Consider the following 22,449-nt stretch of genomic DNA (forward strand, 5'->3'; position numbering starts at 1 on the left):
AAGCTACTCTGAAACGAGTGAGGTGTTACGTGCGCGTTTCGTGGACACTCTCAAGTCCCTTCGAATCGCGTAGAGGGTTACGGCAAGGGGATGGACTGGCCTGTACGTTATTCAATATCGCTATTGAAGGTGTGATCCGGCGAGCGGGCATCGAAACGAGAGGAACGATCTTCAGTAAGAGTACCCAACTCCTAGCCTTTGCAGACGACCTCGTCATCATTACTAGAAACCGTGGGATGGCGGAGGCAATCTACGCCAGACTAAAAATGGAGGCTAGGAGGATAGGGTTACAAATTAATGCGTCGAAAACCAAATATATGGTAGGAAGAGGCTTCCGAGGAAGTAACGTTTGTCTCCCACGGACAGTGACTATTAACGGCGATGAACTGGATGTGGTTGATGAGTTCGTATATTTAGGATCTCTGGTCACCGCCGACAATAATACGAGTAAGGAGATCCAACGACGCATTCAAGTTGGAAATCGAGCCTACTTTTTCCTCCGTAAGACGTTCCGATCAAGGAGCAAACACCGCCGCACAAAGCTGACGATGTACAAAACACTAATAAGACCGGTAGTCCTCTACGGACTTGAAACGGTAACTTTGCTTACGGAAGACATACGTGCACTTGCCGTTTTTGAACGTAAGGTGTTGCGGGCTATTTTTGGCGGAGTGCAAACGGAAAGTGGAGAGTGGCGGACACGTATGAATCACGAGCTACAGGCACTGCTTGGAGAGATTCCCATCGTACACCTGGCGAAAGTTGGGAGACTACGGTGGAAGCAAATTTTGAAAAATATCACGATAATTATATGAAAATTGTGAACCTTACTACAGATAACTGATTGTTTTATTCAGTTAATACCTTTGCATACCTAATTTTATGAATGTATCTAGTATCATTTTTTCTCAGCTTTCCAATGACGGTCTTAAAACGAAAATCGGTTGAGGGGCTCATGGCGAAAACGGCGATTTATTGATAAAATCTAATATGGCGACCAAATCCAAGATGGTCGCCAAAAATTTCTTAGTCCATTTGACAGCTTCGTTTTTCTTTACAGAACCGGGCAAGTTGTTAGTTGTTTCATAGCAAATTTTTGAAGTATCACATGATATACAGGGTGTTCAATAAGTTCGAATACAAGTTTTCATCGTTGTTTAAGTGCGCATCATGTGAATTCTGTGTATTTTTGCATTGATGTCAGCTTTAGCCTTATATATAGGCTAACCGACGCGCAAGGTGTCGGCTGGATGTCATTTGTTATTTGTTTACTGCGCGCGATGAAGGACTACCGCAACGTTGTAGTAAAATTGTTTACGAGGAAGGTGGTGACCGACCCGGCGACATATTTCGGCGGTTGAAATCCCACGGAGTGAAGCGGAATTTCATCTATAACACCATCCGTCGATACCAGGAGACGGGCTCGGTCAAGAACCGTGCTAGATCAGGGTGCCAGCAGCTATTAAGGTGGTGAGGGAGCGGGTTCGTCGAAAAATGAACCGCTGGATCCGGAAGACCGCTGTTGACCTGGTTGTATCGATCGGGACTGCCCACACCATCATGGCGAAGGACTTGGGATGCAAGTCGTACAAGAAACGCAAGGTTCACGGGGTAACGGAGGCTACAACGAAGAAGAGGCTGGACAGAGCAAAACTGATACTTTCGCGGCACGCTGCGCTAGTCAGGAGCTCGTGTTTTCTGATGATCGATTGTGGACACCGACGTTGAACAGCATCCTCCCGTCCCACATAAACATCCCGTGGTTCCAGAGCGCCGCGTCTGCGATAGTTTGGGGGGCCGTCTCCATGCGTGGGAAGCTTCCACTGGTGTTTGTCGAGAAAAACGTAAAAATCAACGCCGCGTACTATAAGACCGACGTTCTGGAGAAGGTTGTGGCCTGGGCACTTCGTGACCTCTACGGGAAAGATCATTACGTCTTTCAACAGGACGGCGGACCGGCCCACACGGCGAATATCGTCCAAGCGTGGTGTCGGGAGAATTTGACTGATTTTCTCGATAAGACTTTGTGGCCTCCCAGCTCCCCGGATCTTAACCCCCTGGACGATGTATGATCGTACATGCTGGCCATGCAGAGCGAACATAAAGTGAGCACCATGGACCTAAGAATGGATTTAAGAAGCTCATTTCCAGTGCCGCGTGTGATTCTTTTTTTTTCTCCTACTTTTTTTCTCGGAAATTAATCAACGTATTGGTCCATTTGTTTTGTTTTGTTGGTAGAAGTTTGTAGAATACTTTTGAGCTTTGTATCCCGAAAATAAATTTACGTTAAATTTTGTAGTAGAAACAATGCAGTTTTTATTGTGAACAAACTTATGGTAAATTTATTGTAAAAGTGCCCCAAAACCAAATTTTTAAATATATTTGTTTCCTATTTTATGCTATAGAATTGGCTATGTCAAGCTCGCTACCGTGCAATCTGATTATTTCACAAACAGTTCTGGAGTTTCTCAAGGGAGTAACCTCGGACCACTATTATTCTCGATATTCTTCAATGACATATGCTACTTGCTTCCATCTGGACTACGCCTGGTGTATGCTGACGATCTGAAGATATACATCACTATACGGAGCGTTGAGGACTGCAAGGAACTTCAGCGGATGATCGATTATTTTCAAGACTGGTGCCTGAGAAATCGCATGACGATTAGCGCTCAAAAATGTTCTATAATTTCGTTTAGCCGTAAAACCGCACCGATCACATGGAATTACCACATCTGTGGTACTCAGCTAGAGCGTGTAGATACTGTGAAGGATCTGGGAGTCATCTTGGATACGCGTCTCACTTTTCGCGATCATCATTCTAGTATGATTGCAAAAGCAAATCGCAATCTAGGATTCATCATGCGGACAACGAAAGACTTCACGGATCCACACAGCTTGCGATCATTATATTTCTCGCTTGTGCGATCATCCCTCGAGACTGGTTGTCTAATATGGAGTCCCTATATGGACCTTTGGATTGCTCGAATTGAAGCTGTCCAGAAGAAGTTCACAAGATTTGCCCTCAGACTGCTTCCGTGGAATAACGTAGCCAACATGCCTTCATACGATGTCCGGTGTAGATTGCTGGGAATAGTTACGCTACGCAGCAGACGTGACTCCATCAGAGCAATATTTGCCGGAAAACTGTTGTTGGGCGCCATTGATGCACCTAACATTCTAAACAAATTAAATTTCAACGTGCCATCAATCTCTTTACGCCGGAGAGACCTCCTGAGACTGGAGTTCCGGAGAACGGACTACGGACGTAACGAACCGATTATCTCGATCTCTCGTCAGTTCAACGAAGCCTACGATCTTTTCGACTACACTATCTCGGCATCGGCTTTCAAAAACAGATTGAAACGACGCTCTTTGGAATCTCCAGTTAGGAGTGGATAGCAGCTCAAGGCGGAAGGACGCATATTTGTTATATTATATCTATTATATTAATGTCTTCCGTAAATTTTGTTGTATTATGTGAAAAGATGTGGGGTTTTTACGCGTTGTATGTGAGCCTGTTGCCAGGTTCATATACAAAGGCTTTTCCCCATCGTTCTCTCATCAAGACAGCAATGTCAGATGATGTCGAAGAAATAAAGAAATAAAGAAATATATTTCGTCATAAATTTACTGCCTTTTTTAATTATATTTTGTTTTTTTTCGCCTAAAAAAGTTACCATAAAAGGACGATAACTTTTACTGTAAATGAAAAGTTTTGTTCGCTAAAAACTAGATTTTTATTGTTAAGATAATTAACCTGTCATTTTTATGGTAAAATCACTGAAAACCATGAATATTATGGTAGACAAAAATAAGTTTGATAGTTTGGTTATCTTTTCGGACGATAAGTTTTACTGTTTTTACTATATTTTGTATTATACTGTAACCATATTTTTTATCTTCGTGTTATGGTTATTTTTTCCCGGGATACTATACACAGCCTGAGAAAAAAGAAAAATAAGACAAATTTTTATATTTTCTACCATTTTTTTTGCAAAAGGTACATCTTGTTTTTACACATTTTATTATGCCATGTGTCTTTTGCTCGGCATACGGCACTACTTATGTATAAAATCCTTTTTCGTCCACTTTCCGAAGTCGGGTCATTAAAAAGTTAGTATCAAAATAAACAACAAGAAAAGTCTGTAGAGTCGAAATCTGAAATATAAAAAGTGCTCTTTCAAATTTTTAGTCGTTCAAGACCTCTTGACGTCTCTCGGTATCCGTTCATACGGCACCCAATCGCCTCACTTTTTAATCATTTGTGTGGTTCTTAACCACACAGTAACTGCTTGTTATGTCACTCAAAATAACTAATTAAGCTTCTCTTGCCTTTGATTCGGATCTTCATCGAGTAATGCCTTCAATTCTTTGTCTTCGTTCTTTTATGGATGTCACAAGCGCGGCTTGTCTTCAACACTACAGTCAACATCCTTCAAATGTTGAACCTACACGATTTGTCATTAGCAATATTGTCAATATTGTAGAAATTTACTGAAATTGCTGCTTAGTTCCTACGAAATTCGACAATTTTACAACAGTAAATAGCAAGTTTATCCATGAAACAAAAAGCGATATAAACTGAAGATGACTAAGACCGTTGCGAAAATCATTTGTTGGGAAATATCCGCATCAAACTATTACGTACGCGTTACCCTTGATTCTTAAGAATTCGACTACAGATCCGCCATCTGTTCCTAGACTTCAAGGCGACGTCCGATTCAGTAAATTAAACTGAAATATGAATAATTATGCTTGAAAATGGCTTCCCCACCGGTCATAAAGCTTGGCTAATAAAGCAAGCCGATAGACGGATGCTCGACGTCTTCAATGGGATGATATGGGAGGGAATCCTTAGTCGCGAGATTGGAGAACCGTCGTCACTAAAGTGAACTTAGGATAAGTGTACCTATGTAATTTCCTAGTTCAGTTATTGTTAGCGTATATGTCCTATGGAAACAAAATAAAAATCTAACGGGAAATATTTTTCCACGTAATTATTAAAATTAGAACCAACCCAGCTCATGACAAATCACACTTCCGAGGTCACCGTCAAGCTCGACACCGCCCTTTTACCTTTCCGCTTATCTTTAGCAGATTACATTGATTAGATAGTCAGCACTAATGACAATTCTAGTACAGTTAGCATTTAACCTATAGTATCCAACCGGAAACATTAATACTTACCATTTGTCTCCATTCTGTGACACCAGCCGAAAAGGCCATGCAATTAGATCAAAACCTGATGACAGTCCGCTTTCCCTAATTTTCCTTTCACACGTCTAGATATAGTAGGATATTAGTGCCTTTGTTTGTCCGTACGACGACACCGACGACGGTGGTGTCTTGCTTCGTTCACTTAAAACTGACTCTAAATGTTCCATTTAGATTGCAGTCAATTCCAGTGGCATCCTTTTCGATGGGTGGTTGGTAGGTAATAACAATAAATCACCACCGTTCGGCGGAGCTGCAAGTACCTACTACGCCTACTTAGGTTAATTTCACTGCGGAAAATTCTATTTTTCCCAGGCAGTGCTAAGGCTAACTCTTCGCAACCGAAACCGAACCGCACGCGAGCGTAGGTGAAAACTGACAACAAAAACAACACGACACACACGACATAAATACATTCATACCTACTACATGCGTACATGCACTAATGCTTGTTTTTCTCTTCCGCTCTCGCTTCGGAGTAGAACATGCTCAATGTTTGGAGTTTCCTGGGGTGAATTTTTTTACTACTACATACTAGCAAAAAGTAGTATCATCTGTACTATCTTTGAGTATTTCACATTGCATATATTCCAGTTTTTCTTAAATTTGTTGTAATATTTTTCTACATTCTAACAAAATATATCTTGCTTTGCGGTCTGACATATTGCCAGTAATTTTTACTTTCTACTCAGTATTTTTTTTATCAATTTCAGCTAATTTATTTCAGCTTAAATTTAATCTAACTCAATTGTACTCCAATTTCGTTTCTTTTTTTTTAATTTTATTATTTTACATTTGGTGACAGTTTTTTCTTACGTTTCTTGCAATGTTTACCGCAATATGATTTAATGATTATTTTTAATTCGTAATGTTTTGTAAGGCAAACATTTATCGTACCTCAAGTATGAGTATTATGTTTTTTTTATTGAGCTATAAAAATCTTTTCCAAACCTCTACTAACAAAACACAAAATAAGTTTGTTTCAATACGTTGATTAGTGTTCGAGGAAAAGGTACTTTAAGTTTGAAAAATGTGTTTTTACAGAAACGGCGTTTCATTGCGTCGAATTTGTTTCGTAATGTTCCACTTCCTGGGTAAAATTGTTACAAATTAAGTATTCAAATAAGCCGGAAAGCCTATAGAATCGGAATCTGAAATAAACAAAAAAAAAACTATCTAATTTTTCCAAACTTTTTCGTCAGCAATCTTCCCTTAATAACGTTAATACTATTTCATTCTTGACCTACAACGCAATAGTTTAACACTTTGTTTAGCTGTTTTCGTTACCGTGTATGTGTATGTGTATGTGTTGTATCCATTGTCTTCTCTTTTTGACAATCGAAAACTCAAGGAATCAACACTCGAAGAGAAGAGAGCGATTTTCGTTCAGAAATTGCACGGTTGTATTGTGTTGGATTGCAAACCTCCCCCAGAAAAGTACTATCAATCTTACCGATCCCCAAAATCACATCCGTTTTCCAAATGTGTTCGCAACTCGCATTGTCATTGGTTTGACCCAAAAACGGAAAATGTAAACATTCCGATACATATACGAGTGGCTACCTGCCATGACCTATCTTAGGCGCATGCTCCGTTTCGAGGATTCAATTTTGGCGTTTATTATTCATTTGAGGATAAAACTGGAACATTATTGGAATCATACAATAATACAATAATGGTGGAGTACGGAAAATTGCTGTCAAAATAAGTACATTTGCTAATTGTTTACAGCATGGAGCCACCGGAACAAACGTGTTGGACTGCATTTGGATTATTGCATTTATTGGAAATCGACACGTCACAAATCGATTTGGAAAACAATTAGCGATATGAAACCCAAAAATAGCAGCAGAGCTAGTAGAGTATGGTAGCAGAGCAGAAGTTTCGAAATATGGACTCGCATTTCATGACAAGTTGGGATTCAAATTTGAATTCATATTTGATCTCGAATGTGGACCCAGCTTGGGCATAAATTCGAGTCTAAATTTAGATTAAGCCAGCTGAATTTCCGATTTTACTCGGGGCCCCACTGTCACTCAGCAACTTGTACATCTATTCTTGTAATGGAGTTTCTCATAATGCAAGAAACAAAGTCCTTTTTCTTCATTTGAACGGGAGTTTTGTCGCAACATACCTTCATATTAACGTTCCTCGTCCCCTCTTTTGACACTTCCCTCATTCTGTTTTTCCTTTGCGATTTACAATCAGTTTTACATTTGCTACATACAAAGTATAGAAATTTCAGGAAGTGATAGAGGAGCACATTTGACGAAAACAATCTACGCTTATGGTCAAATCTCAATCGTTACAGAGTTATTAAACATTTTTAGTTTTCGATTTAGTTTGACTTAAATTATCTCTGGTACAAAAACTATGCTAACTGGCCCAGTTTGGTTACTTTCATTCGAAAGCTAAGAAAATTTTATAATGAAAATTGCTCTTAAACCTTCTACTTCATGAAATATTAGTTTTGTTGCAATTTAATTTTGAACGTATGGTTTTGGGTGTTGAATTAGTATCTGAAAACTGTACGAACTCATACATCCCGCATAGCATACTAGATCCCGCGTGCAATACACACGGTTTAACACATATGGAAAGAATAACGAAACAAACTTTTCGGTTCTCTCTGGAACGTTTCTACAAACGATTGCAGTATTAAAACGTATTCTCCGGCAGAACTCGTGGACATTCACCTTTGTTATGGCTTCGCTAATTATGTAGCAACGACGGCCCAGCAGGAGTATGGTTGTAGATTTAGTAGAAGTAAGTGAAAATAAATCTAGAAATGTTCATTTTGTTATACAATAATTTTAATTCAGAGACGTCTACTACAACATACCGTCACTTCCGAGAAGGAACGTTGTTTTCAACGTGGTTTCGAGGGGAGCATCATCAGCAAGTGGCATCAGTGATTGGCCTTTAAATTTTGTGGATCGTGGGAAAAGATCTCAAGACAAGCACAAAGCAAATTGCGGCACAGTCCCATGTCGCCCTGGAGATGTGGGCGTGCTGAACCGAGTAAAATGCATCCTTTCCACACTACAGGTTCAGGAGCTGCCCTAAACCTAGGAAAAACATTGTGGTTTTTCACAGCTGTTTTTCATACGTGTCGGATTGTGTCCGTCGCACGCGGTAATCTAGTGTGCTATGCGTGATGTATGGATTTGTGCAGTTTTCAGATACTAGTTCAACACCCAACACGATATGTTTAAAATGAAATTGCTACGAAACTAAAAGAGATACGCGTTTCACGTCAAAGAACGATCGGTAGAACGGTACCGTGAAGAATGACTATGTACTTGCAGTGCATTTCAGAGTTTTCCTGACAGCAAGCACCGCTAGAAAGTAATCGTATGGATTGTACTATAACTTTCAGACTACCAACTCATTTGGTATGTTCTTACTAAAGAAATCGACCCGTTTATAATTAGACATGAGATAAAATATGTAAAAGATGTATAGTGAATTTCGCGAAAATTTTGGACATTAAATTGCAAAGACTCAAGTTCGGAGTCAAGTGTTGACTCAAACTTTGATTCACATTTAAACTTGAATTTGGACTGAAAATTGTATCCAGTTTGGCTTGAAATCAGGTTCAAATTTAGACTCGATATTTAGATATTTGAAAAACTCGAATTTGGACTCAATTTGGACCAATTTTCGGACCCATATTTAGTGTCAATTTGGACTCAATATACGCATTTCGTAAATTTAAATTCATATTTTGGCTCAACTTTGGATTTGTATTTGAATTCGAATTTAGACTCAAATCTGGACTCAATCTGAGCACAAATTCGGGATCAATTTTGGACTTCCATTTGGATTCATATTTGGACACGAATTTGGGCTCAAATTTGGACTCCAATTTAAGCTCAAAGTTAGACTCAATCCCGCTGGAATTAACCCCGCTAAAGTTTTTTCTATTTTATGAATCACAAATTTCTTTGAAATGTTTGTTACTTTTTCAATATTTTACAAATTCAAAAATCAAAATCGAACAAAAGTTATACGAAGTTGCACCCAACTTAGGTGCAATTATATGATATCGGATAGATAAAATCAATAAAATTATTTAAGTAGAATCTTAATGGGGTTGAATATGCAGCTAAGATTGTTGTTAACAAAAATATCTCATCATTTTGCCATCAATGCTTTGTTTTTTTTGTTTCTTTCGCTAGCTTCAAAGCAAGTGTGTCCATTTCTTCCCCTTATTTGGCCTTGAACGTATCCGCTTGACAATTTGAATATTAATGAACGAATCAGCAAAGAAGGACGGTTTAAAACGTTCAAAACACGACGATTTTTGTGTCCCGTAGATAAGCTATCAGGTAGATAAGGGCTAATGACTTCCGCTTCAACTAGAACAGTTAGGCAACAGGCAAGACTGACAGGATTGTGTTGAATGAAGGGATCAGAGCTTTCTAAAAAAATTTTACTCTACAGCATGACTCAGTTTGAGGTCTTCTTGCTTCATGATGAGTATCCCGTCATGTCTGGCTTGAGAGTTACAGGATATTCATTGATGACTTCACTGATGATTCACTGATGACTACCTATTTTTTGCAATGAGACTTTGTTTTTGCGCGAAGTCTCCCGACTTAAATTCGAACAAGCAAACTTTTCCTTTCGAACAAAAAACCTGATTTGATGGTTTCGCTAGTGAGTTGAATTCCATTTATTTCTCAAATGTCAACGACGGTTGTTACAACATGTATTTTTGTTCTTTGCTTTCAGCTTACATGAAACGCTACTACTAATATAACTATAACGTTTACAGTTAAAGCAATTTTAGTTTTCCGACTTTTCTTCAACTACAACCACTTCACTGGAATCCGCAAGCGTTTGCTTCATGGCCGCTTCAATGTGTTCCTGAAGGGTGGCATCGCCATTGCTCACCGTAGGATGTTGATAACCTTCGAGGAAATAGCACGTCAACCCCTTGGAGTCGGTAAATTCCTTCGGCATGCAAGACGGATCCCTGGGGTTAAGCTGAAATCCGTACCCCGGATGCTTGATAAGCCAGTCCTTCGTGGTTGGGCTTATGTTGATCTTGCAGGCTTCGCTGCCGGACTCGAACTTGTTGGCAATCGTAACGTTGTGGCCGAACAAACAGTAGCGGGGCATCTTACGTCCAACCACTCCTGCCAAAACTGTGCCCGTGTGAAGTCCGATTCGCATCTGAAAAATTGTCACTGATTAGATTAACTCCTTTAAGGTTTAACCTGTAAGTTCTTATACCCTAATATGTTGACCATCGTGGGCCTTAAATTGTGAACATGTCTCGATCATCCGCAACGCCATCCAAGCAACCTTATGCGCATCGTAGATGCTCGCACGATGTAGACCGCTAGCGACGCAGTAGGCGTCTCCAATGGTTTCCACCTTGTACACATCGAAGAAGCCACACTGTTCATCGAAATGCTTGTACAAACTCTCCAGCATGCTGATCACCATGAACGGAGTGGCCGTTGAGCAAATGCTAGTGAAACCTACAATATCACTGAACAACATCGTAACATCTGGATAGGTTTTAGCGTCTATCTGTGCTCCCAACCAAAGCCGTTCCGCAATTTCCGCCGGGAACATCAACTGCAACAGGTTAACATTCTTCTTACGTTCCTTGGTAACGGCTGCGTTTGCTTCTTCGATGGAACTTTTCAATTTATCCATTCGCCGACGAAGTCCGTCTTGAGCTCTTGCTTGCTCACCCACCAAAATAACTTCTCGAGTTGCATCGTGCAGAGGAATATCCGAAATAAACAAGCCATTGCAAGTTAAACCTTCCAATCCGTCCAGAAATGGCGACCCCATGAATAGTAACGAATTGGATTCCGGACAGAAAACCATCTGTCCCTTGATTTCCAACCCTTTGGCAAAGAAATCCGGGCGACCTGGAGGCGCACGTAGCGAAATCATAAAGGGAGTATTCGTCCGACGAACAATTTCCCTAAATTTCAACGACAACCCACGGGGGCGCTTAAATCGAAAATAGGTTCCAGCAAACAACCCAGAAGTTGCCATATAATTCTTAAACAATCGACTGAAGCCTTGCCCAACCTGGACCAGATCCAAATTCTCATCCATTATGAAGTGCCAAGGAAATGCCTTGCAGAAGAAATCATTATCCATCTTCAAATCACGCGCATCGGAAGAAACACTTTCTCGCAGCATTCCCGTCGCCCTGCTCTCGGCGATCGGCGACGCAATCTGTTCCTCCAAATCATCCAGCTTGAACAGATAGCGATACCGCGGGACATCACCTTCCAGCGGTTCCATCTCGATTTGCGGATCGTGATCGAACAGCATACGGCTTAACGCCTGCAGGCAACCCAGCAGCAACCAAGCCAGCACCGGTCGTTCCGACGTGAAGATCAGTTCACCCTCGCCGGCGCACACAAACCCGGTGTCGGATATATCCTCCTCCTGTAGCTTCAGCACATCGTACACGCCGTCCAGCGAGCCTAGAAATTCCTGCAGATTAGAGCCCAGACATTTGTAGGCACGCTCAATCAATCCGACACAGGAGGTGTGGATTAGCTCCTCTCCAAGTAGGACAAGAATGCGACATGCAGAAGCTTCTACAATTAGACTGATTAAGCATTGTTTTATTTATTGTAAAATATGTTTTTACCATCAATTTGATTCAAATTATCCTGAACATCCGCCAAATAATCATAATGGGGATAGATAGAAAGTGAGTTTCGGTCTGTTTTCCTAGAATCGAATACCTTTGTTTACCAACAAACGTTCAACTTGTGTCACCAATACTTACAGCTTCGCAAGGCCAGGCCACCTGTTGCTGTACTTCTCTATCAACGACATCAGCGCTTCGTAAACATCCTCATTCTATCAACCACCGAACCGCCCACCACCCATCGAAGCAACCGGGAACGGGAAACGCGCAGCAAAAAAGAAGGAAGAAAAAGGAAAAACCTCAACGTTCATCGATTGCTTGCATCGGTCAAAGATGGCGCCTAGCCTAGTTTACTACGGTAGGACAGGCTAATATGAACATTTGATTTGACTTTCTAACTCACCGACGGTGCCGTCAGCAGCTGGATGGCCGCATTCAGATGCGTCAGCGTTAGGGCGTCGTCCGGAATTTCACTCAAATCCTCGTCCAGATTCCAACCGTGGCCCTCGGCGATGGAAGGCTGTCGCTGGAATGCCTCCGCCCGGTCGGGCCTTGCGAAGGGACATGCCATTTTCTGCAGCGGATAGAAGAAAATCTTATCTGTTAGATTTTCTAAGTTAGGATTTCACGTCAAAATTTCACATGGTTTACCTTCTAAAAGCGTAAAAAATGTGTATTCGAATAGAACACTTACCTAATTGGGTGGCAGCAATTGCTTGAATGCTCTTCGATGACTGTTACGCACAGTAAACTTTTCCCTACGAAGTGAGCCTTGTTGCTTTATTCGAGAAAATCATAACTAATTCACATGGTAGCGTGAACAAAACCTTTCTTACAACAAATTTTTGAAAGGTTTTTTTTTGTAATAAAAAAGTGTGTTACAACAAACTGGAAATATAATGGAATTTTGAATGATAAATACGAATAATACGGCCCTTTAGCGAAGATATCATGATAAAATTAGTAAGAGATAAGAATTAAATAGAGAGAAAAAATGAAAAAGAAAAAGAGTAAAGGAGAGCGCCAGAGAAAAAATAACGAAAGAATAGATAGATAGATAGATGAAATCCCAGAAATCAATGACACGTACTTGAACCTTAAGCAAAAAGGGTTTGAAAAAGATTGTAGAAACATGTCTTGATACAACGGGAGTCTGAGTAGAAGTAACTTTTATTCTGCCGACTTGTCATTACATACATTTCTATGATTGCTACGATCCTACATCCTTCCCTTTTTCTAATAAAATAAATTTCACATAAGTTACTAACATTTTAATAATAGACTTAATTAGTTGTTATTAACAGGGTATAATTTGTGATTTTTAAGATAGTTGGGAATTCTCTTCTGTCTTTTCTGATTTTGTTGGGAACATGCAGTAGATGGTGTAGAATGTTCAAGTACGGAAGAGCTAGATCTTCTTTTAGTTTCATGAAAAGCTCTTTCATCTCCTTGAGGGAATGGAGGATCAAATGCTGTACTCGTTAAAGGATTTCGAATCACAATATGCTTCGTGTGGTTGTCGGTCATGTCAGTTGGTCAGTTTTCAAATTCTTTCGACGAAGTCGCGTTTCATTTCGTTTGATCACGACGAATTGTTGTGGACTGAAATTAGGTGAAAGCTTATTTTTCCTAATAAAATTTCCTACTACTGCACAATCCCCTATGTCGATGTGAGACTCCTTTGCCTTTCGTTTTCCATCTATATATTGTCAATTGTAAGGAAAATTGTGCCATCCAAATTGTGATATCGCTCATAAAAATGCTATTTTGCATTAAATCGTTTCGGTATCTTCGGCGTACTTATTGCTTGGAAGATAACGAAAAAGTGCGCCGAAGATACCGAAACGATTTAATGTAAAATAGCACTTTTATGAGCGATATCGCAATTTGGATGGTACAATTTTCCTTGCAATTGACAATACTGTCTTTAGATTTAGCATCGTTTTGTTTGGCTTTTTGCAGACATACTTTTCGGGTAGATTGAGGTAATTTATCACGCAGATTCCACCCAAATATTAATTCAGACGGCGAGAACTTAATCACTGAGTGCGGAGTTGCTCGGAATGCAAAAAGTATTCCCAACAAACAACGAAGCTGAATAAAAATGCTACTGATTTGGTCACAGCTGATTTAACTCTGAATACAGGTGGTAGACGCTGAATAAATTTAAGCAAAGGCTTCTGTATTCTATAAACGATTAAGCAGCCAACGAATGCGCTGTAAATCAGCTGCTTCACACAGTAGTGTCAAAGGCAGATTAGGCGCATCTTCAACCTCTCCACAACCCGTCAATATTCTTAATAATTGTGCTATACTAGCTGAATAAACGATTTGTCGTCTTAATAAACAGCCCTCCCACGAAACATTTATGCGCTGATTAAATATTTTAGCAGCCATTTTTATTCAGCCATAGCTGAATATGAGTCGAATAAAATTTATGTAAACTATTCTACAATACTTATCATCCAAAATTGGAGAACTTGTACAACCTATTTCGCTTGAGGCAGAAAAAACACTTGTTAAGCGATTATATCGCCCTTTATATAACCACCGTGCGCCTTGTTTCCAGCTTTGCGCAAATTGGTTATTTAAAAAGACGCAAACGCAGACGCTTTGAAAGCAGCTACCCAAGTAACAATTCCAGGCTGATCAAACGTTTTTTAGCTGAATTTATTCAACCTGTGGCTGAACTATAGTTTGGTATTAGAAATAAAAACCTTTTTTCAGCTTTTAAACATCTAAGTCAGGCTTCGGGCTTGCTGCTTTGAAGCTGTAATGTAGCTTAATAGAGGCTTTTGCGCGTTTTTAAATAAACAATTTGCGCAAAGCTGAAAACAAGGCGCACAGAGGCTATATAAGGGCTTAACCAGTGTTTTTCCGCCTCGAACAAAATAGGTTATATAAGTTCTCCAATTTCGGCTGAATAAATATTGTACAGTTGTTTACATAAATTTTATTCGATGCATATCCAGCTATGGCTGAATAGTTATTGCTGCTAAAATGTTTATTCAGCGTATAAATGTTTCTTGGGTTGTATATCGTTTTTCCAACCGCGTCCCATACCAACACTAATTTGAATGGATCTTAGTAATGTTCGATTTTGCCTTTCAACTTGTCCATTTTGAAATGTGGCATAAGGAACAGAATGTGTGATTTTTACTTCTCTGATGAGAAAGGTTGACCATTATCGCACACTATTTCTTCGGGATGACTAAAACGAGCAAATACTTTCCTCATTTTGCTGATTGTGAGTATCGCTGTCATTGAACTTTGAATAATGAGCTCGATGTATCTCGAAAAATGGTCAATTATTACTAGTAAATGATTTCCTCCAGGAATTTGCAGAAGCGTAACAGATGATTCAGAATTGGCCTTCCGTATTCCTTTGAACTAATAGTGCTCCAAGACCAACTGGACTTCCCTCTGCTATCAAGTATGTTTCATATTCTGGATTATAATATCCAAGACTTTAATCTCTAAGCGAAATCTCTTTAATTTTATCAAATGCTCTCTGATGTATCGATTCCCAGTGGAATTTAACACCTTTGTGGGTGAGCTTCAAATTGTTCTCTCCATTTTTCCCAACGGACGGACACCGAACCCTCAGCGTCCTCAACGAATGGAGGGACACGCGGGTTTACCTGAATTTTAGACATTACTTTTCTAAATAAGGCCCTTTATTTTCAAAATATTTTCTGAAATTAAACCTTAGAATGCATTCCCTAAATGTTTTATTTTAACTTGGGTTCGCCCAATGTTATATGTAACAAGATCCGAAAGTCGCCCAGGACCTATTCTGTCTTTCGCATCCGCGAATCGCCAGGGACTTGTTTTACGCTTTATATCCAAAGATCGGTAAGGATATATTTTAACATCCAAGGATCGCCAAGGATTAGTTGAACTTTCAGTATCCAAGGTTCGCCAAGGATTTGTTATTGTCTTCTGCCATTTCACTTTAGGAACAGATTTTGTTTTATGTACCGCAGAATAGCTACTGATCCTCGGAGTTCTCCTTTTTATTTTAACTTTATGTCAAGCACTCTAAAGCTTCTCAGAAATTTAATTAGGTATATACATTTCTATGATTGCTACGATCCTACAACAATCATGCCCGGAATACTTTCTAGGAGGTAGGAGTTCCTGAAAACCGTCTTAAACCAGAGCCTACTGTAAACGATAATATTGCGTGAGTTGATAGACCGATCGAAACATCATCATCAAGCTTTTTTCAAAACATTGCTCACTTATCGTTCGGTTACTTTTGTATTTATTCAACACATTTAACATGTTTAAATTGCTAAATTGCTAAAGTATACGAAATTTTGTTTTCCCCTATTCCACAACGCGCGCAATGCTGCAATTGTAAGTAGAGTCGTCGCTACTTGCGATGGTAGTAGGTGGCAAACGATAAAAAAAATGTTTGCGATTTCTCTTTTCGCTTGCCGCGCGCGCTCTCCCAGACGCGTCGCGGCGCGAGACGCAAAACGCGATATATTTTTCATCCTTTCGCTCTTCGTTTTCTCACGCCGCTGCGCTGGCGTCGGTTCGAATGGTTTGTGTCACGGCTTACCGACACATCTATGCAAATTGTACGTCGTGTGGCCGTGGTTTGTTCGCAAGCAACCGACCGTTGCTTGCTGGTTGCTGGTTCAGTTCAGTCTTCAGTCTCTGTTCACAGTAGTTGTCATCGGATGGTCGCGAATTACAGACGTGTGGTGGAAGCTCTCATCATCAGGTAACGGGCGTCGAAACGATAATCTTCCTCTTCCGTGTTGGCGTTCTCAGATTGTTGCAGTTTATTGCTTCTGCAGCGTTTCCTGGAGGAGAGTGATTTTAGAAGACAGCAAAAAAGCCTTTCGAACGCAAAGTGTGAAAAATCAATTTTAGTCAGAATTTGCAGTGAATTTGTAGGCAGTTGAATACCTGGCGCTGCTGGCGTTTTAGGTGGTAGGCAGTGCCAAATTTTTAATTGAATCAGTCGCAAAAGTGGCTACAAAGAAAAATCGCGAATTGATTTTTGCAAACTGTGCAGATTTTTTTTCGGGTAAATTGGTGCACCGTTATACTCTATACCGCGGCTAGAAGTGAGGTGTTAGTGCGATGGTATTAGTAGGAAATTTCCTCCCTCATTGAAGAAAATATGCTGAGCGCAGTAGTTCCGTGAAGAAAAAGAAGTTTTTCTTGCGAATGTTTTCTTGGGTCCGGCGGCTTGCTACGATTGTTGTGGCACATAAAGTGAAAAATGTACCTTCGAAAGATGCAGATAAAGAAGTAAATAACACCGAGCAGTAAGCAGTTGTGAATTTGTTTTAAACCGTGGTAGTAACCTGGCCAGTCAACCAACGAGTGTTGTTTTGTAAAGGAGAAAGTTTTTTACCCTGCGTCAGCATAAAAGTCGGGGGTGTGTCTCTGTGTAGGATAAATTATTATTGGAAAATCACGACATCGTTTTAAGGAGCTAAGTCAGTAAGTGCACACGCACTGTGTCGTGTCATCGTGGTGTTGAAGTTGAAAGTAGTGGAATTTGGATAGCTTATTACGTCGCAGTAGTCCAGCGAAGCAGAGAGAGAGAGAGGAAGCAACATGATGGATGCGGCAACAATAGCAAGCGCTGGGAATGGGATCCAGAAAGACGGATTTGAAGGGGACAATATAGTGGCAGCACAAAAGCGACAGCAGCAGTTGCCGCAACATCCGAAGGAATTACATTTCGTGAATCCTTTCGTGCATAAGCTCATCTGGGATGATCCCATCGATAAAGTTAAGGTAGGTTTCGGACGCTAGTTTGTTATCGGTTTATTCGGTATATGAACTGCTGCAAATAATAAATTTGTCGTTGGGGTATGTTGCTGCTTCGTCGTAATTGCCTATTCCCGTCCTATCCAACACAAATTATTAAAAATATCAGCGATTTTTTATGACAACTAGCGTAACGTGACACACAATGCAAAATTAGTTATTCCCTACAACTTTAGTTTGTTGACTATCATACGCGATCAATCAAAGTGAGCTGAGATTTATTTAAATGCCATTTGTCATTCAAGAGTTCGTAGGGTTTATTTCTAATTCCCGTCGTAGTAAGGAAAGCCACTCTAATTTTCATCATTTCTTAGGTGGATTTAATGAATACTCCAAAAGCTCTGCTGCTGATTTGACTCAAACACACTTATCTTCCGATCCGTGAACTTTGAAATCACTGAAAAGCGATTATTAAAGCATATTATTGAAATTACGCAACCGACTTTATTTCTTAAATTCGTCGTACCGTTTTAAAATCCGTCCATCAAAATTTTTTATCGTGCGAACTAAAAATCACAACAATTTTTACGAAGCTAACGCGCAAGTATTTGTGTAGGACGACATGACAAATGTTTTTCTGCAAAATTTCTGCAGGTCAGACAAGCTTTTTTGGCTGTAGAATAACGACAATGCCTTGCGTGAGTTATTTTCATTGATGAATGACGGAAATTGAAACGATTAGTCGACATTGTCTTCTTCGTCGCACGGAAAAAAGTAGGAAATTTATTACCAGGATATTGGTGATATCTGGAAAAGTCTTCGTATATCTAACCGTGTTCTTGCAAGAGTATAGGGTCTCCCAAAAATTCATACACCTAGTGACGATGACGAAATGAGGGAAATCATTTCTGCAATAGGATCCCTAACCGAAAAATTAGCACAAGTGACAAGTGAAAGAATTTCAAGCTATGTCAAGGCAATTTTCAGGTCGAACAGTTCAGTGCTGAGCAGATTTCATCGAAAATGTTCTGGTGTACGAAGTCGTTAAACTTATAGAAAGTTGACTACTTTCACAACGTTGTGGGGATAAGTGGAAAACAAAAGTTGAAGGTTCCCAAACTAACCCAACTTTGTATGGAAGGAAATTATTTCGAATGTTGAGCCAACCTGAAAGTAATCAATAATGTTCACAAAGTCACTAATTTTACATTCGAGAAGGAGCAGAACAATACTGATGATTGTAGGTCAAATTGAGGTCAGATTAGTCATACAATACCAGAGTACCAGAGAAGAAGAGTACCGAATTAGACCAGACCATGAGGGTTTCGAGGTAACCATTGACGGAACTAGCGCTCATTTCTAGGCGGGCTACAGCCCCCGGGATCATTTTATTTGATCGGCCAGGTCCATTTTTCTAGGGGGAGCTAAATCTCTCCTAGAGGGGGGCTTAGCCCCTCCCCCTGGTTCCGCCAATGGAGGTTACATTAGGCTAGACAGTCTGAAGTAGAATTACCCACATCAGGCGTGGTCCAAGACCAAATTAGACATGGTTAGTCAAGGGATGATTTAAAACTAAAAATACTAAATTAAACCAGACAGACCAAATAAAATGAGATAAGGGATTATTCTAGCTTAGAATGTAGTTTTATGGGCTTTCATTGAGGGTTACTCTCCATCATGGAAAATTTGGTGAAAAACTTCTAAACCCAAGTTTTCCACACAACGAAATTATCGGTATGGACCCAGCTAAAAAAAAAAGGACGACGATTATTGGAAACTTGGTACTTGCAATGTCAGGACTCTACTCGATCCAGCAGGTGCGGGTATCCCGGCAAGGGAGCTGCAGAAGATGAAGGTCGAGGTTGCAGCCATCCAGGAAGTGCGATGACTGAAGACGGAAGAACGCGATTTCTGCGCGGTAGACCTATTGCAGGCACGGTAACCGAACGAGAGCCATAAATTCGGAAGCCATACGGACGGTTGCCATACGTAGGAATGCCATAATGGACGGTAGCCATAAAGACGAATACCATAATAAGACGAATACCGGGGTCAGTCCCGGCGTAGTGATTAGCATTCACGCCTATCACGCCGAGGACCCGGGTTCAAATCCCATCCCGGCAGAAGACACGAATGACCCAACCTATCAAGTGATTATAATCTAACAAAAAAAAGGAAGAATACCATAATGTATGTTTGGCATAATGGACGAGAATCATCATGGCGTAAAAGAGGAGTTCTATGATATTCTCGATAAAACATATGGAGAATATTCAGGATATTTAGGACATGACATAAAGGTAGTTATCGAGGATACAAATGCGCAGGTCAGACGCGAAGAGTTCTTTCCTCCCGTTATTTGTAGAGAAAGCTTCTATCCTACCACAAACAACAATGGCCCGAGGCTAATCAACTTCGCTGCAGTCAAAGGAATGGCTATCTGCAGTACCTATTTTGGACGACGGCTGGTAAACGGCTGGCTAATGCGTACCATCGGTGTCTTGTGCACTGGGCATAAAATAGACCCCACAGTGGTCCACAGCCTCTTACCCAGCAACTCCTACCCCTACCTCCTCGTGGTACCAGCCGGGATACGAGCAACCTCGGGTGGAGATCGGGTAACCAACCACGGTCGTATGCTGACAGGGGAGGAGGGCTCATTCGAGCTATGTTGGTCCTCCGGCAATACTGTGGGGTTGGTTGCGGGCTTTGCAAGCCTGAACCACTAAAAAACCAAAGCAATGGACTCCGTAAGTAAATATAATAACTAATCGGAACAATCGGTAAAGACCCAGGCGATGAAAACGGTCTAACGATTGGAAATTAGGAACATGAAACTGTCGGTCTCTAAATTTCCTCGGAAGTACCCATGTGCTTTCTAAAGAAGTGAAGAGCCGCAAGTTCGACATCGTAGCGCTATAGAAGGTATGCTGGAAAGGAACGATGGTACGTACGTATAGAGATGGTCATACCATCTACCAGAGCTGCGGCAATACACACGAGCTGGACACATCTTTTATAGTGGTGGGCGAGATGCAGAAGCGGATGATCGGGTGGTGGCCGATCAACCCCCTCATGTGCAGATTAAGAATCAAGGGTCGATTCTTTAATATTAGCATAATTAACGTGCACAGCCCTCACCTCGGAAGTTCCGATGATGACAAAGACGAATTCTACGCGCAGTTGGAGCGTGAATACGACCGCTGCCCAAGACATGATGCCAAAATTATCATCGGGTACTGTAATGTTCAAGTTGGTCAGGAGGAGGAATTCAAATCGGTGATTGGACGGTTCAGCGCTCACTCGCAAACGAACGGAAACGGCCTAAGACTTGTCGACTTCGCCGCCTCCAAGAATATGGCCATACGTAGTACCTTCTTCCAGCCTAACCTCTACCACCAGCACACCTGGAGCTCACCCAACCAGACAGAATCACAAACCGACCACGTTCTGATAGATGGTCGGACATTATCGACGTCAGAGGCTATCCGGGCGCTAACATTGATTCGGATCACTACCTAGTGATGGTAAGGATACGTCAAAAACTATCTGTTGTGAACAACATATGATACCGGCGCCCGCCGCGGTATATATAGCGCGACTGAAGCAACCGGAGGCCGCCGAAAACTACGCGTTATCTCTCGAAACCGCGCTACCGGAAGAGGATGCGCTGGATGAAGCCCCTCTTGAGGACTGTTGGGATGCCGTGGAAACAGTCATCAACAGCGTAGCGGAGAACGTCCTAGGCAGTGTGGCACCGAATCGACCTAACGAATGGTTTGAAGAACTCGAACAGCTGTACCGTTTTTACGACACACGGAAGTTCTATCAGAGACTCAACGGATCTCGCAAAGGCTTCGTGCCGCGGGCTGGAATATGCAGAGATAAAGATGGAGGTATCTTGACTGACGACTGACGACTGGTGATCGAAAGGTGGAAGCAGCACTACGATGAACTCCTGAATGGCGTGCAGGCGGAAGACCATGATAGCGGAGGAAGTGACCACATTGGTGGTGCAAGCAATGAAGATGTGCCACCCCCTAGATAGGGGAAGTTAAAGAAGCCATCCAGCGGCTGAAGAACAACAATCAGCGGGAAAGAATGGCATTGGAGCGGAACTTATTAAAATGGGCCCGGACAAGTTGGCCGGCTGTCTGCATCAACTGATTGTCAAGATTTGGGATATGGAACGACTACCGGAGGAGTGGAAAGACGGGGTTATCTGCACTATCTACAAGAAAGGTACTAAGCTGGAATTTGAGAACTACCGAGCGATCGCTAGCCTGAATGCCGCCTACAAAGTGCTGCCCCAAGTCATAGTTACCAAGCCGGCTTCATGGAGGGTCGGTCTACAACGGACCAAATCTTCACCCTGCGGCAGATCCTCCAGAAGTGCCGCGAATTCCTAGTTCCCACGCACCACCTGTTCATTGATTTCAAAGCCGCATATGATAGCGTAAACCGACAAGAGCTATGGAAAATTCTGGACGAAAACGGTTTTCCGGGTAAGCTTACTAGACTTATCATGGCTACGATGGATGGGATCCAGTGCTGTGTGAGAATCTCGGGTGGACTGTCGGACCCATTCGAATCTCGCAGGGGACTTCGACAAGGAGATGGTCTTTCCTGCCTGATATTCAACATAGCGCTTGAAGGTGTTATAAGACGAGCGACGCACAGAAGAGTAAATAGGGCAAAAAGCTGGCCAAAATAAGAAAAACATTTTTTTCGGTCTTTTTATATAATATATATTTTTTGTATGCTTAAATAGATTAGATAACTAGAATAGATTTTTTAAAAAATCATCAAGCATCATGAAACGGATTCCATCAGAAGTAAACAAAACGATTAACAAA

At 41.1% G+C, this 22,449-nt stretch overlaps 2 protein-coding genes across 2 annotated transcripts in view; one reads left to right on the forward strand and one right to left on the reverse strand.

Annotated features, from left to right (window-relative positions):
- Window positions 1-10,008: 10,008 nt before the first annotated feature.
- Window positions 10,009-12,425, reverse strand: LOC128732350 (head-specific guanylate cyclase). The gene is made up of 5 exons (XM_053825597.1): window positions 12,258-12,425; window positions 11,993-12,066; window positions 11,852-11,934; window positions 10,459-11,798; window positions 10,009-10,398 (listed from the first exon to the last, which is right to left on the reverse strand). The coding sequence occupies exons 1-5, from the start codon at window positions 12,423-12,425 to the stop codon at window positions 10,009-10,011; spliced, it is 2,055 nt and encodes a 684-aa protein (XP_053681572.1).
- Window positions 12,426-16,563: 4,138 nt separating this feature from the next.
- LOC128732996 (lysophosphatidylcholine acyltransferase) overlaps window positions 16,564-22,449 on the forward strand; it is a 60,282-nt gene continuing 54,396 nt past the window's right edge. The window contains exon 1 of the mRNA XM_053826515.1: window positions 16,564-17,620. Within this exon, the coding sequence (XP_053682490.1) occupies window positions 17,438-17,620 (183 nt within the window). The 5' untranslated portion in view covers window positions 16,564-17,437. The remainder of the gene's footprint in view (window positions 17,621-22,449) is intronic.

The sequence above is a fragment of the Sabethes cyaneus genome, chromosome 1, assembly GCF_943734655.1.
Source record: "Sabethes cyaneus chromosome 1, idSabCyanKW18_F2, whole genome shotgun sequence".
Classification (NCBI taxonomy): Eukaryota; Metazoa; Arthropoda; class Insecta; order Diptera; family Culicidae; genus Sabethes; species Sabethes cyaneus.

Bases quoted from the DNA above. Each gene is read 5' to 3' on its own strand.
- LOC128732350 (XM_053825597.1), bottom strand. From the start codon at position 12,425: ATGGCATGTCCCTTCGCAAGGCCCGACCGGGCGGAGGCATTCCAGCGA. The intron at 11,935-11,992 runs GTAAGTATTGGT...ATTCGATTCTAG, and splicing joins TGGCCTGGCCTTGCGAAGCT to GAAAACAGACCGAAACTCAC. The intron at 11,799-11,851 runs GTAAAAACATAT...GTCTAATTGTAG, and splicing joins TAATTTGAATCAAATTGATG to AAGCTTCTGCATGTCGCATT.